This window comes from Leuresthes tenuis, unplaced genomic scaffold (genome assembly GCF_036924035.1).
Source record: "Leuresthes tenuis unplaced genomic scaffold, fLeuTen1.0.hap1 SCAF_35, whole genome shotgun sequence".
NCBI classification, from domain to species: Eukaryota; Metazoa; Chordata; class Actinopteri; order Atheriniformes; family Atherinopsidae; genus Leuresthes; species Leuresthes tenuis.
Genome location: NW_027325389.1, coordinates 739,186 through 754,523, shown reverse-complemented (window position 1 = coordinate 754,523; position 15,338 = coordinate 739,186). Strand labels below are relative to the sequence as shown.

The 15,338-nt window shown below is 42.5% G+C and overlaps 1 protein-coding gene across 4 annotated transcripts in view; it reads right to left on the bottom strand.

Annotated features, from left to right (window-relative positions):
• etv6 (ETS variant transcription factor 6) overlaps positions 1-14,931 on the bottom strand; it is a 37,023-nt gene extending 22,092 nt beyond the window's left edge. Inside the window, exons 1-2 of one of the 4 annotated variants that reach the window (XM_072379111.1) lie at positions 14,545-14,931; positions 10,705-10,834 (exon numbers count right to left, since the gene is read on the bottom strand). In XM_072379111.1, coding sequence (XP_072235212.1) covers positions 10,705-10,834; positions 14,545-14,574 — 160 coding nt within the window. In that variant the 5' untranslated portion in view covers positions 14,575-14,931. Of the gene's footprint in view, positions 1-10,704; positions 10,835-13,948; positions 14,104-14,544 lie in introns of those variants that run through there. The other 3 variants (XM_072379112.1, XM_072379113.1, XM_072379114.1) reach the window with 3 other exon arrangements.
• Positions 14,932-15,338: the final 407 nt, after the last annotated feature.

Below are 15,338 nucleotides of genomic sequence, written 5' to 3'. Positions count from 1 at the left end.
GTATTCATATAATAAACTGTAAGTATTCATATAATAAACTGTATCACTGTAAGTATTCATAGAATAAACTGTATCACTGTAAGTATTCATAGAATAAACTGTATCACTGTAAGTATTCATAGAATAAACTGCATCACTGTAAGTATTCATATAATAAACTGTATCACTGTAAGTATTCATATAATAAACTGTATCACTGTAAGTATTAATAGAATAAACTGTATCACTGTAAGTATTCATATAATAAACTGTATCACTGTAAGTATTCATATAATAAACTGCATCACTGTAAGTATTAATAGAATAAACTGTATCACTGTAAGTATTCATATAATAAACTGTATCACTGTAAGTATTCATAGAATAAACTGCATCACTGTAAGTATTCATAGAATAAACTGTATCACTGTAAGTATTCATAGAATAAACTGCATCACTGTAAGTATTCATATAATAAACTGCATCACTGTAAGTATTCATATAATAAACTGCATCACTGTAAGTATTCATATAATAAACTGTAAGTATTCATATAATAAACTGCATCACTGTAAGTATTCATATAATAAACTGCATCACTGTAAGTATTCATAGAATAAACTGCATCACTGTAAGTATTCATATAATAAACTGCATCACTGTAAGTATTCATATAATAAACTGCATCACTGTAAGTATTCATATAATAAACTGTAAGTATTCATATAATAAACTGCATCACTGTAAGTATTCATATAATAAACTGCATCACTGTAAGTATTCATAGAATAAACTGTATCACTGTAAGTATTCATAGAATAAACTGCATCACTGTAAGTATTCATAGAATAAACTGTATCACTGTAAGTATTCATATAATAAACTGCATCACTGTAAGTATTCATATAATAAACTGTATCACTGTAAGTATTCATAGAATAAACTGCATCACTGTAAGTATTCATATAATAAACTGCATCACTGTAAGTATTCATATAATAAACTGTAAGTATTCATATAATAAACTGCATCACTGTAAGTATTCATATAATAAACTGCATCACTGTAAGTATTCATATAATAAACTGCATCACTGTAAGTATTCATATAATAAACTGCATCACTGTAAGTATTCATATAATAAACTGCATCACTGTAAGTATTCATATAATAAACTGTAAGTATTCATATAATAAACTGCATCACTGTAAGTATTCATATAATAAACTGCATCACTGTAAGTATTCATATAATAAACTGCATCACTGTAAGTATTCATATAATAAACTGCATCACTGTAAGTATTCATAGAATAAACTGCATCACTGTAAGTATTCATATAATAAACTGCATCACTGTAAGTATTCATAGAATAAACTGTATCACTGTAAGTATTCATAGAATAAACTGCATCACTGTAAGTATTCATAGAATAAACTGTATCACTGTAAGTATTCATATAATAAACTGCATCACTGTAAGTATTCATATAATAAACTGCATCACTGTAAGTATTCATAGAATAAACTGCATCACTGTAAGTATTCATATAATAAACTGCATCACTGTAAGTATTCATATAATAAACTGCATCACTGTAAGTATTCATATAATAAACTGCATCACTGTAAGTATTCATATAATAAACTGTATCACTGTAAGTATTCATAGAATAAACTGTATCACTGTAAGTATTCATAGAATAAACTGTATCACTGTAAGTATTCATATAATAAACTGCATCACTGTAAGTATTCATATAATAAACTGCATCACTGTAAGTATTCATATAATAAACTGCATCACTGTAAGTATTCATATAATAAACTGCATCACTGTAAGTATTCATATAATAAACTGCATCACTGTAAGTATTCATATAATAAACTGTATCACTGTAAGTATTCATAGAATAAACTGCATCACTGTAAGTATTCATATAATAAACTGCATCACTGTAAGTATTCATATAATAAACTGCATCACTGTAAGTATTCATATAATAAACTGCATCACTGTAAGTATTCATATAATAAACTGTATCACTGTAAGTATTCATAGAATAAACTGTATCACTGTAAGTATTCATAGAATAAACTGTATCACTGTAAGTATTCATAGAATAAACTGCATCACTGTAAGTATTCATATAATAAACTGCATCACTGTAAGTATTCATATAATAAACTGCATCACTGTAAGTATTCATATAATAAACTGCATCACTGTAAGTATTCATATAATAAACTGCATCACTGTAAGTATTCATATAATAAACTGTATCACTGTAAGTATTCATATAATAAACTGCATCACTGTAAGTATTCATAGAATAAACTGCATCACTGTAAGTATTCATATAATAAACTGCATCACTGTAAGTATTCATATAATAAACTGTATCACTGTAAGTATTCATAGAATAAACTGGATCACTGTAAGTATTCATATAATAAACTGCATCACTGTAAGTATTCATAGAATAAACTGTATCACTGTAAGTATTCATAGAATAAACTGCATCACTGTAAGTATTCATATAATAAACTGCATCACTGTAAGTATTCATATAATAAACTGCATCACTGTAAGTATTCATATAATAAACTGCATCACTGTAAGTATTCATATAATAAACTGCATCACTGTAAGTATTCATATAATAAACTGTATCACTGTAAGTATTCATATAATAAACTGCATCACTGTAAGTATTCATAGAATAAACTGCATCACTGTAAGTATTCATATAATAAACTGCATCACTGTAAGTATTCATATAATAAACTGTATCACTGTAAGTATTCATATAATAAACTGCATCACTGTAAGTATTCATAGAATAAACTGTATCACTGTAAGTATTCATATAATAAACTGTATCACTGTAAGTATTCATAGAATAAACTGCATCACTGTAAGTATTCATATAATAAACTGCATCACTGTAAGTATTCATATAATAAACTGCATCACTGTAAGTATTCATATAATAAACTGCATCACTGTAAGTATTCATAGAATAAACTGTATCACTGTAAGTATTCATAGAATAAACTGCATCACTGTAAGTATTCATATAATAAACTGCATCACTGTAAGTATTCATAGAATAAACTGTATCACTGTAAGTATTCATATAATAAACTGCATCACTGTAAGTATTCATATAATAAACTGCATCACTGTAAGTATTCATATAATAAACTGCATCACTGTAAGTATTCATATAATAAACTGCATCACTGTAAGTATTCATAGAATAAACTGCATCACTGTAAGTATTCATATAATAAACTGCATCACTGTAAGTATTCATATAATAAACTGTATCACTGTAAGTATTCATATAATAAACTGCATCACTGTAAGTATTCATAGAATAAACTGTATCACTGTAAGTATTCACATAATAAACTGTATCACTGTAAGTATTCATATAATAAACTGTATCACTGTAAGTATTCATAGAATAAACTGCATCACTGTAAGTATTCATATAATAAACTGCATCACTGTAAGTATTCATATAATAAACTGCATCACTGTAAGTATTCATATAATAAACTGCATCACTGTAAGTATTCATATAATAAACTGTATCACTGTAAGTATTCATATAATAAACTGCATCACTGTAAGTATTCATAGAATAAACTGCATCACTGTAAGTATTCATATAATAAACTGTATCACTGTAAGTATTCATATAATAAACTGTATCACTGTAAGTATTCATATAATAAACTGTATCACTGTAAGTATTCATAGAATAAACTGCATCACTGTAAGTATTCATAGAATAAACTGCATCACTGTAAGTATTCACTATAATAAACTGTATCACTGTAAGTATTCACATAATAAACTGTATCACTGTAAGTATTCATAGAATAAACTGTATCACTGTAAGTATTCATATAATAAACTGTATCACTGTAAGTATTCATATAATAAACTGCATCACTGTAAGTATTCATATAATAAACTGCATCACTGTAAGTATTCATAGAATAAACTGTAAGTATTCATATAATAAACTGCATCACTGTAAGTATTCATATAATAAACTGCATCACTGTAAGTATTCATATAATAAACTGCATCACTGTAAGTATTCATATAATAAACTGTATCACTGTAAGTATTCATAGAATAAACTGCATCACTGTAAGTATTCATATAATAAACTGCATCACTGTAAGTATTCATAGAATAAACTGCATCACTGTAAGTATTCATATAATAAACTGTATCACTGTAAGTATTCATATAATAAACTGTATCACTGTAAGTATTCATATAATAAACTGCATCACTGTAAGTATTCATATAATAAACTGCATCACTGTAAGTATTCATATAATAAACTGTATCACTGTAAGTATTCATAGAATAAACTGCATCACTGTAAGTATTCATATAATAAACTGTATCACTGTAAGTATTCATATAATAAACTGCATCACTGTAAGTATTCATAGAATAAACTGTATCACTGTAAGTATTCATATAATAAACTGTATCACTGTAAGTATTCATATAATAAACTGCATCACTGTAAGTATTCATATAATAAACTGTATCACTGTAAGTATTCATATAATAAACTGCATCACTGTAAGTATTCATATAATAAACTGCATCACTGTAAGTATTCATATAATAAACTGCATCACTGTAAGTATTCATATAATAAACTGCATCACTGTAAGTATTCATATAATAAACTGCATCACTGTAAGTATTCATAGAATAAACTGCATCACTGTAAGTATTCATATAATAAACTGCATCACTGTAAGTATTCATATAATAAACTGCATCACTGTAAGTATTCATAGAATAAACTGCATCACTGTAAGTATTCATATAATAAACTGCATCACTGTAAGTATTCATATAATAAACTGCATCACTGTAAGTATTCATAGAATAAACTGCATCACTGTAAGTATTCATATAATAAACTGCATCACTGTAAGTATTCATATAATAAACTGCATCACTGTAAGTATTCATATAATAAACTGTATCACTGTAAGTATTCATATAATAAATCTAAACATGTATTTTCAGACTGATTTCTTCTCTTTTATCCCCTTAAACAGAGGAATTGGCCACGCTGCAGTTTTTATTAGAGGAATAAAGCAGATATTGTGGCTTTTCGTTCCCGGTAGGTTCCCTGGGTGGTGGGGGGGGTGAGGTCTGACTGAGAGGGTTAAAAACTGAGCCTGGCAGCATTCTTCAGAGCAGGCAGCAGCCGATCTAATCCACTTCCTCCCCAGGAAATGGAGAAGGCGGATTTCTGCCCACACTGCAATTTCCTCCCTCATTCTTTTTCTTTCTGTCTTCTTTTTTCACCCCCCCCCCACCTCCTCCTGCCAGGACAACAAACCTCCTCCGAGTGACGGTTTGTTTCCATGTGTGACAGCGGGGGGGGCAGAGGACAGAAGACGAGACGTTTTCCTCCTGAGCTGCAGGTGCTGCATGAGGAACTGACTGAATCTGACCCAAACAGACTTCCACGTGAGAAGCGAGCCGGCGGTTTGCTCGGCAGGAAACTTCCTTTTTCTGCAACAATGCAAAAGAGGAAGCGTGCCGAGGGAGTTTCCTGTTCACCTCGGCCAGCTTCAGCCCCCCAGAAACAGCCCTGAACTCCACACCCGGAGCAGAAAGAAGTAAACAGAACCGGTTAAACATTGACGGGCTGAAGCAGGTTACTCTTTGAACCGTGGCCCGGCTCCAGCCCCGCCTCCTCCCTGATTGGGTAAGAAACGAGGAGCCGGCAGGAGCCTCCAGCTGCCGCCTGCTTCAAACCCGGGGCCCAAACAGAAGCCTGTGGCCCCACAGGTCCATCCCAGCTCCAGTTGGACCTAAAGCTGCTCCGAGGAGCTTTCTTTACAGCAAATAAGATAGATTTACACTCTGGTACCACTCTGAATCCACTCTGAATCCACTCTGAATCCACTCTGAATCCACTCTGAATCCACTCTGAATCCACCCTGAATTCACTCTGAATCCACACTGAATCCACCCTGAATCCACTCCGAATCCACTCCGAATCCACACCGAATCCACCCTGAATCCACTCTGAATCCACCCTGAATCCACCCCGAATCCACCCTGAATCCACACTGAATCCACACTGAATCCACACTGAATCCACACCGAATCCACCCTGAATCCACTCTGAATCCACCCTGAATCCACCCTGAATCCACTCTGAATCCACTCTGAATCCACTCTGAATCCACCCTGAATCCACTCGGTACCCACTCTGAATCCACCCTGAATCAACCCTGAATCCACCCTGAATCCACTCTGAATCCACCCTGAATCAACCCTGAATCCACCCTGAATCCACCCTGAATCCACCCTGAATCCACTCTGAATCCACTCTGAATCCACTCTGAATCCACCCTGAATCCACTCTGAATCCACTTCCTCCTCCCACTGAAACCCTCTGAAACTGGGTTTCCCTCCCGGTGCAACAGCTGAGCAAAACTCAGAAGAACAGAGAAGTTGGACCCGATAAGAACAGAGATCATAGAGTAATCACTCCGGGTTTATTCATAAAGCCCTACGGATCTCTCAGTCCAGTTCATACAAGGTTTATAAAGGTTTCACAGCGAAGGAAACCAGCAGATTAACAGAAACCCGAATCATAAAGTCCAATTAAAAACAGGAGCTCGACTCAGGAAACCAACAGAAACTTCTCTCTGATCCAAACCCCGTCCTGCAGGAGAAAAACTCCCTTTAACAGGAAGAAACCTCCATCAGAACCAGAACCAGGAGGAAACCTCCATCAGAACCAGAACCAAAACCAGGAGGAAACCTCCATCAGAAACAGGAAGAAACCTCCATCAGAACCAGACCCAGGAAGGAACCTCCATCAGAACCAGAACCAGGAGGAAACCTCCATCAGAACCAGAACCAGAACCAGGAGGAAACCTCCATCAGAACCAGGAAGAAACCTCCATCAGAACCAGAACCAGGAGGAAACCTCCATCAGAACCAGAACCAGAACCAGGAGGAAACCTCCATCAGAACCAGGAAGAAACCTCCATCAGAACCAGAACCAGGAGGAAACCTCCATCAGAACCAGAACCAGGAAGAAACCTCCATCAGAACCAGAACCAGGAAAAAACCTCCATCAGAACCAGGAAGAAACCTCCAGCAGAACCAGAACCAGGAAAAAACCTCCATTAGAACCAGGAAGAAACCTCCAGCAGAACCAGAACCAGGAAGAAACCTCCATCAGAACCAGAACCAGGAAAAAACCTCCATCAGAACCAGGAAGAAACCTCCAGCAGAACCAGAACCAGGAAAAAACCTCCATTAGAACCAGGAAGAAACCTCCAGCAGAACCAGAACCAGGAAGGAACCTCCATCAGAACCAGAACCAGGAAGAAACCTCCATCAGAACCAGAACCAGGAAGAAACCTCCATCAGAACCAGACCCAGGAAGGGCCAGCTGAGGTCCTCTCCTCTGCTGAAAGACGTTCCACAGACACTAAAAGTTGTGTTTTATTAGCGGTCCATTAGGCTGGGAATGAGGTTCTAATTCTTGTCCAACATCTGCTTCAGGTTGACTGTCCACCCGGACCCTAGAGTCCCAGACGGATCCAAACCTTGTCCCTAAGAACCTGATTCTCCTTAAAAACCCAGTTTTTATTGCACTGGACACCTTTACAGGTGTAATATGACACCTTAGAAAAAACTGAGTCTCACTTCTTAATATTTTGCTTCCAAGCAGCCAGACTTTCTTCAGAAATTCAACTTTCCGTTAACATGAGGCCAGTTTCGGCCGCTGAGGAAACTCTTCCTGTAATAAACTGTTCCTGCTCGGCTCATTTCAGCAGAACTTTAACATCCTCAGCAGCGGCTGGTTCTCCTCCGGTTATTACGCTCAAACACGAGCAACAACACGTCTGATTCAGGTTTAGATGTGCTGAACATGAGCGGTTAGCTTCCGTACGGCAGCTCCTTTCCTATTTTTACCCCTCAGCACCCCCCCTCAGCACCCCCCCCCCCCCCCCCCCCCCCCCCCCCCCAGCTGGGCCGTATTACCTGCACCTGACTGATGTGTAACTCTTTATTTCAGAGCTTCAGATCAGCCGACTCAGAAGTCTGACCTCAGCTCTGCTCCATCAGCTGTTAGCTAAGTAACGACTGTGTGAGATGCAGTGATAGTGGAGTGAGTTTCTGTGTGTTTCTGAGTGTTTCTGAGAGTTTCTGAGGCTTATTTATCGGTGCTCTCCCTCTGATAACAGTGTTTGCCTCTCTGAACCTTTCTGAACTCTCACATGTTGCAACCTCCAAAATATAAAACTCCATCCACAGGACAAAAGTCTGTCCCGAGCAGCTTGACCAACAGAGCACTTTGCTCTCAGGCTGCAGGTTTCCTTGTGGTTCCCAGAGTTCCTAAAAGCAGAATGGGAGGCAGAGCCTTCAGTTATCAGGCCCCTAAAAGCAGAATGGGAGGCAGAGCCTTCAGTTATCAGGCCCCTAAAAGCAGAATGGGAGGCAGAGCCTTCAGTTATCAGGCCCCTAAAAGCAGAATGGGAGGCAGAGCCTTCAGTTATCAGGCCCCTAAAAGCAGAATGGGAGGCAGAGCCTTCAGTTATCAGGCCCCTAAAAGCAGAATGGGAGGCAGAGCCTTCAGTTATCAGGCCCCTAAAAGCAGAATGGGAGGCAGAGCCTTCAGTTATCAGGCCCCTAAAAGCAGAATGGGAGGCAGAGCCTTCAGTTATCAGGCCCCTAAAAGCAGAATGGGAGGCAGAGCCTTCAGTTATCAGGCCCCTAAAAGCAGAATGGGAGGCAGAGCCTTCAGTTATCAGGCCCCTAAAAGCAGAATGGGAGGCAGAGCCTTCAGTTATCAGGCCCCTAAAAGCAGAATGGGAGGCAGAGCCTTCAGTTATCAGGCCCCTAAAAGCAGAATGGGAGGCAGAGCCTTCAGTTATCAGGCTCCTAAAAGCAGAATGGGAGGCAGAGCCTTCAGTTATCAGGCCCCTAAAAGCAGAATGGGAGGCAGAGCCTTCAGTTATCAGGCCCCTAAAAGCAGAATGGGAGGCAGAGCCTTCAGTTATCAGGCCCCTAAAAGCAGAATGGGAGGCAGAGCCTTCAGTTATCAGGCCCCTAAAAGCAGAATGGGAGGCAGAGCCTTCAGTTATCAGGCCCCTAAAAGCAGAACGGGAGGCAGAGCCTTCAGTTATCAGGCCCCTAAAAGCAGAATGGGAGGCAGAGCCTTCAGTTATCAGGCCCCTAAAAGCAGAACGGGAGGCAGAGCCTTCAGTTATCAGGCCCCTAAAAGCAGAACGGGAGGCAGAGCCTTCAGTTATCAGGCCCCTAAAAGCAGAATGGGAGGCAGAGCCTTCAGTTATCAGGCCCCTAAAAGCAGAATGGGAGGCAGAGCCTTCAGTTATCAGGCCCCTAAAAGCAGAATGGGAGGCAGAGCCTTCAGTTATCAGGCCCCTAAAAGCAGAATGGGAGGCAGAGCCTTCAGTTATCAGGCCCCTAAAAGCAGAATGGGAGGCAGAGCCTTCAGTTATCAGGCCCCTAAAAGCAGAATGGGAGGCAGAGCCTTCAGTTATCAGGCCCCTAAAAGCAGAATGGGAGGCAGAGCCTTCAGTTATCAGGCCCCTAAAAGCAGAATGGGAGGCAGAGCCTTCAGTTATCAGGCCCCTAAAAGCAGAATGGGAGGCAGAGCCTTCAGTTATCAGGCCCCTAAAAGCAGAATGGGAGGCAGAGCCTTCAGTTATCAGGCCCCTAAAAGCAGAATGGGAGGCAGAGCCTTCAGTTATCAGGCCCCTAAAAGCAGAATGGGAGGCAGAGCCTTTAGTTATCAGGCCCCTAAAAGCAGAATGGGAGGCAGAGCCTTTAGTTATCAGGCCCCTAAAAGCAGAATGGGAGGCAGAGCCTTCAGTTATCAGGCCCCTCTCTGTGGAACCAGCTGCCAGTTTGGCTTCAGGAAGCAGACACCCTCTCTACCTTTAAGATCAGGCTGAAACTTTCCTTTCTGATAAAGCTTATAGTTAGGGATGGCTCAGGTGAGCCTGAAACATCCCATAGTTCTGCTGCTATAGGCCCAGCCTGCTGGGGGAGCTCCCATGATGCACCTCTCCTCCCTCCATGTACAGATGACATCATTGCTGTCATTAACTTGTGTTTCTCTCTCTCAGCAGGTGTCTCTGGCCTGGTGTTACGCTGCTTGTTGTCCCCTCTTTCCTGTCCTCTCAGCCCCAGCTGGTCCAGGCAGATGGACCCTTCCTGGTTCTGGTTCTGATGGAGGTTTCTTCCTGGTTCTGGTTCTGATGGAGGTTTCTTCCTGGTTCTGGTTCTGATGGAGGTTTCTTCCTGTTAAAGGGAGTTTTTTTCCTCCCCCAGTCGCCTTGTGCAGCTCAGGACGGGTTTCAGTGCAATCTGTTGGTTTCGTTAGCTGGGAAACCGTTTTAATCGGCTGTGTGAATTGGACCAATCGTGGATTTTACTTATTGGATTTAATTACATTGAATTGGACTCTAATTGGCTTGAATCGGACTGAATCTTTGAGGTACCTGAGATGACATTTGTTGCGATTTGATTGATTTTAATTAGAAAAACGTAATTTCAGGCTAAACTAAAACATTTCCAGCGCCAGAAGAAGCTGTTAAATGTTGAAATGACCGAATGATGGCAGTGTGTAGGAGTCACTGGTCGTCTGTGTTGGTGTGTGTGACTCACGCAGGTGCGCAGGCAGCCTGGCAGGCTCGTCCTCCATTCGGCTGGCTGGCCTCGCGGCGGGAGCATGGACGGGGGAGGAAGTGGAGTTTGGCAGCGGGTTCGCGGAAGGACTGAAAGAGCTCCTCTCCTGCTATGAATAGACACAGAGACACAAAGCATGGCTCACAAAGCTCCACGATGCACCGGCCCTGAACCCAAACAGCCCCACGCCGTGCACCCACAACAGCGCCCGCTGCACAGAGGAGAAAGTGCCGCTAATAACCTGAGTGTCTGCAGACCTTAATCTGCAGAAGGCTCCAGCTAACGTGTTGCTATGCGAAGCACAAAGGTGTCAAACTGAGACTCAGCGTCCATTTTAACCCGAGTCAGAGTTCAAAGTCTCATCTTAAAGATGCAGAAGTGTGAAAGTAAAACTTTACTTTTGTTATTTTCTAATAAATTAACCTGATCCAACATTCTGCTGCGTAACCAAGTCCTTTAGCAACCGATTGTTTCATTCTTACAGCAAATATTTGACTATTGAGACACTTTATTTTGTCATATGATTAATTAAAATGTACCTGTGTGTTTTACAAAATGCAAACAATTATTCTATTAATTTAAGAAAATAATCTGCAGATTTGGCCAAATATTAATGTTAATTGTGGTCTTTAAGATGTTTATTCAGCAGACGCTTTTCTCCAAAGCGACTAACAAATGAGGATATAACATTACAGCTAACATCAAAGCTAACATTACAGCTAACATCAAAGCTAACATCAAAGCTAACATTACAGGTAACATCAAAGCTAACATCAAAGCTAACATTACAGCTAACATCAAAGCTAACATTACAGCTAACATTACAGGTAACATCAAAGCTAACATCAAAGCTAACATTACAGCTAACATTACAGCTAACATCAAAGCTAACATTACAGGTAACATCAAAGCTAACATCAAAGCTAACATCAAAGCTAACGATAAGAGAAACAAAGATCGAAATCACAGATACAAACACAAAGCTGTAAATTCAGTTTGTGATGAAAAGGCCAACTGGAAAAATCTGATACCAACAAGCTAAAAACGGGCGAATCAGACATATTTCTTTCAATAAATCAATTCTCCTCCTGCACATGTATACCAGGACGAGATGATTAGTCCAATTAGATTACCTGAATGACTCTCAGCTGGAAGGATTACCTGCAGCGATCAGAGCGTTCTCAGTTTGGACAACGCTTCCCGACAGGTGAGCTAAAGCTAACAGCTACTAAAACTACTCAGATTCCAGCAGCACAACCCGAACCCACAGGACCGGTCAAAACGATACCAAAGCGCAGCTTTTATGACATCCTTTTGTGCAAGTGACACCACACGATGCACGACTTTAAACGAAGCATCTTTCTCCAAACTGAGAGTGCTCTGCTGCAGGTAACAACCTCACACATGTACTTTATTGCACCCGTTATTTCTAAAATTATCACTAAAAACCCTCAGAATTCTATAATATAGAATAAACTTTGTAGGTTTTCCCTTTCAAGAGCGGTTTGCGAATCACAATCCTTTACATCTGTGTTTGGGACCTGAGTCCATATTCATAAAGACTTCCAGCATAAACTGATGGGTGAAAACAGCGACCGTACAGGACAGCGACCGACCAGGACAGCGACCGACCAGGACAGCGACCGACCAGGACAGCGACCGTACAGGACAGCGACCGTACAGGACAGCGACCGACCAGGACAGCGACCGACCGACCAGGACAGCGACCGTACAGGACAGCGACCGTACAGGACAGCGACCGACCAGAACAGCGACCGACCGACCAGGACAGCGACCGTACAGGACAGCGACCGACCGACCAGGACAGCGACCGACCAGGACAGCGACCGACCGACCAGGACAGCGACCGTACAGGACAGCGACCGTACAGGACAGCGACCGACCAGGACAGCGACCGACCGACCAGGACAGCGACCGACCAGGACAGCGACCGACCGACCAGGACAGTGACCGTACAGGACAGTGACCGTACAGGACAGTGACCGACCAGGACAGCGACCGACCGTACAGGACAGCGACCGACCGTACAGGACAGCGACCGACCAGGACAGCGACCGACCGACCAGGACAGCGACCGACCAGGACAGCGAACGACCGTACAGGACAGCGACCGACCAGGACAGCGACCGACCAGGACAGCGACCGTACAGGACAGCGACCGACCAGGACAGCGACCGACCAGGACAGTGACCGTACAGGACAGCGACCGACCAGGACAGTGACCGTACAGGACAGTGACCGACCAGGACAGCGACCGACCAGGACAGTGACCGACCGACCAGGACAGCGACCGTACAGGACAGTGACCGACCAGGACAGCGACCGACCAGGACAGCGACCAACCAGGACAGTGACCGACCAGGACAGTGACCGACCAGGACAGCGACCGACCGACCAGGACAGTGACCGACCAGGACAGTGACCGTACAGGACAGTGACCGACCGACCAGGACAGTGACCGACCAGGACAGTGACCGACCGACCAGGACAGTGACCGTACAGGACAGTGACCGACCAGGACAGCGACCGACCAGGACAGCGACCGACCAGGACAGCGACCGTACAGGACAGTGACCGACCAGGACAGCGACCGACCAGGACAGCGACCGACCAGGACAGCGACCGACCAGGACAGTGACCGACCAGCACAGCGACCGACCAGGACAGCGACCGACCAGGACAGTGACCGTACAGGACAGCGACCGACCAGGACAGCGACCGACCAGGACAGCGACGCACAAAGTTGCAACGTGAGGTTTTCCAGTTCCATCTCTGTTGACTTCCTTTCCTGCAACTGAACGCAGAACACGGGGCCACTTTCATTTCATGAGGAAATGAAGCTCAGGGGTTTTGTTTTGTTATTTTCTGTCTCCTCGGCTGGCTTCAGCCTGCTGTCACCACCCAGACACTTTGAGAGCCACACACCAACAGCATGTACCAGGAATTTCCTGTGGAAGGCCAGCAGTAATCTCCCAGTCCCCCTATTTCCTCCTGCTCTCCAGAAGAGAAAGGCCTGCGGTAAAAACCTCTGATGAAGACGAGGGCTGCGGTGTGAAGTCGAGCCGAAACTTCTCCGATGGTTCTTCAGTGATGGTGACATCAGACTCAGCAACGAGTCTCATAAACAACACGCACAAGCTCCAAAATATCAGATCTGAAAGGCACAACTAGAAATATCTGGCTTGAAATTGGATTGAAATACCTCAGAGGAAGTCTGCCTTGGTCAGTATTGACCTGAATCTCCAGCTGTTTTTCTTGGGCTGCATTTATGGATTTTTCCCTGACTCCTGGTTAAAGATCCGTCAGATGACAACATGTCAGACATGCTCACAAAGTGGCTTCAGGTTCCCGTGTCTCTCATAAACAGACACATGGGGGATTATATGGACCCAGGAGCTGATTTTCCAGCTATTTCACAATTTGGTTCAATACAAGTTAAACATTTGCGGTAAAGTGCTGAGAAACAGAGTAAAGTGCAGCGTTGGTTCATCATTCAGCGAACATTCAGACATTATTCTGCTCAGCTTTCCTCTCTAAACACCTCTTTGGGTTTTCAGGCTCAATTCTGTCCCCTCCGCGCGGATAAATCAATCAGTCACGACTTCTTCCATCAGCAGCGGAGTGCAGGAACAGCAACAGATGAGCAGCAAAACAAACGCGCTGAATGGCGCAACAGTCTGCGCTCCTGCGCCGCGCTCACAGCGCAGCAGCGCGAGCCTCCAGCGGGCTCAAAGTGTGTCCCGGAGGGAGGCAGGGTGGGGGGAAAGGACAAGGGGGGAAGCGAGCCGGCGGGGTTACCTTGTTCGCTGCGGAGGAGGATTCAGACATGATCTCCCGTCAACTTCTCCACTTTTCCGTCGCCGTGAGCTCGGTCTGTCCTCTGCTTTCCCCCAGAAAGCCGCACAGCTGCAGCAGAAGCGGCAGCCCGACTGCTCGGCTCGTTGTTGTGGGAGAAGTTGTCTTTTCTCATGTAGCCTCCTGCTTTCTTTGTTGCGGGCTGGTTTCTAGGAGCTGGCCGGGTCCATGGCGCGCGGCTCCGTGCGGAAACTTCTTTTGTCTGCGTGTGTTTTCCTTCACATGTCGGCAGCGCGCTGGTTAATAATCCCTTCCTGGAAGAGTGAGACACCCCTCTCTGTGTGTCTCTCTCTCATTGATCTGGATGTGTGTAAAACGGCGAAATGACGTGAATTCCCAGCAATGAGCCTTGCCCCCTTTTAAAGGGAAACCCGAAGCAGGAAATCGCGGCAGATCGCTTTGCAGACACTCAACTTCAGGCTGAGAATCCGAAAGAAAGGCTCGGGAGCACAAAGTGCTTCACGGAAGAATAAGAGCAAGAAAATAGTTTAGAAAAGAGAGAATAAATACAGCTTCCTGCTTAATGTTTGGGACATCTTTCCTTCTCTGAGCCGCCTCTCTGCTCCTCAGACTTTCAGTTAAAGTCATTTCCATCATGTAGAAAATAAAACCCTTTTACCCCCCCCCCCCATAATGTTTGGGACAGAGTGGCTACATTAAAGCAGCCATCTTTAGCACTTAGTTTGACCCTTTAAGATAGAAAACATCCTCAGGCTGAACTGTCAGAACACTCTCAG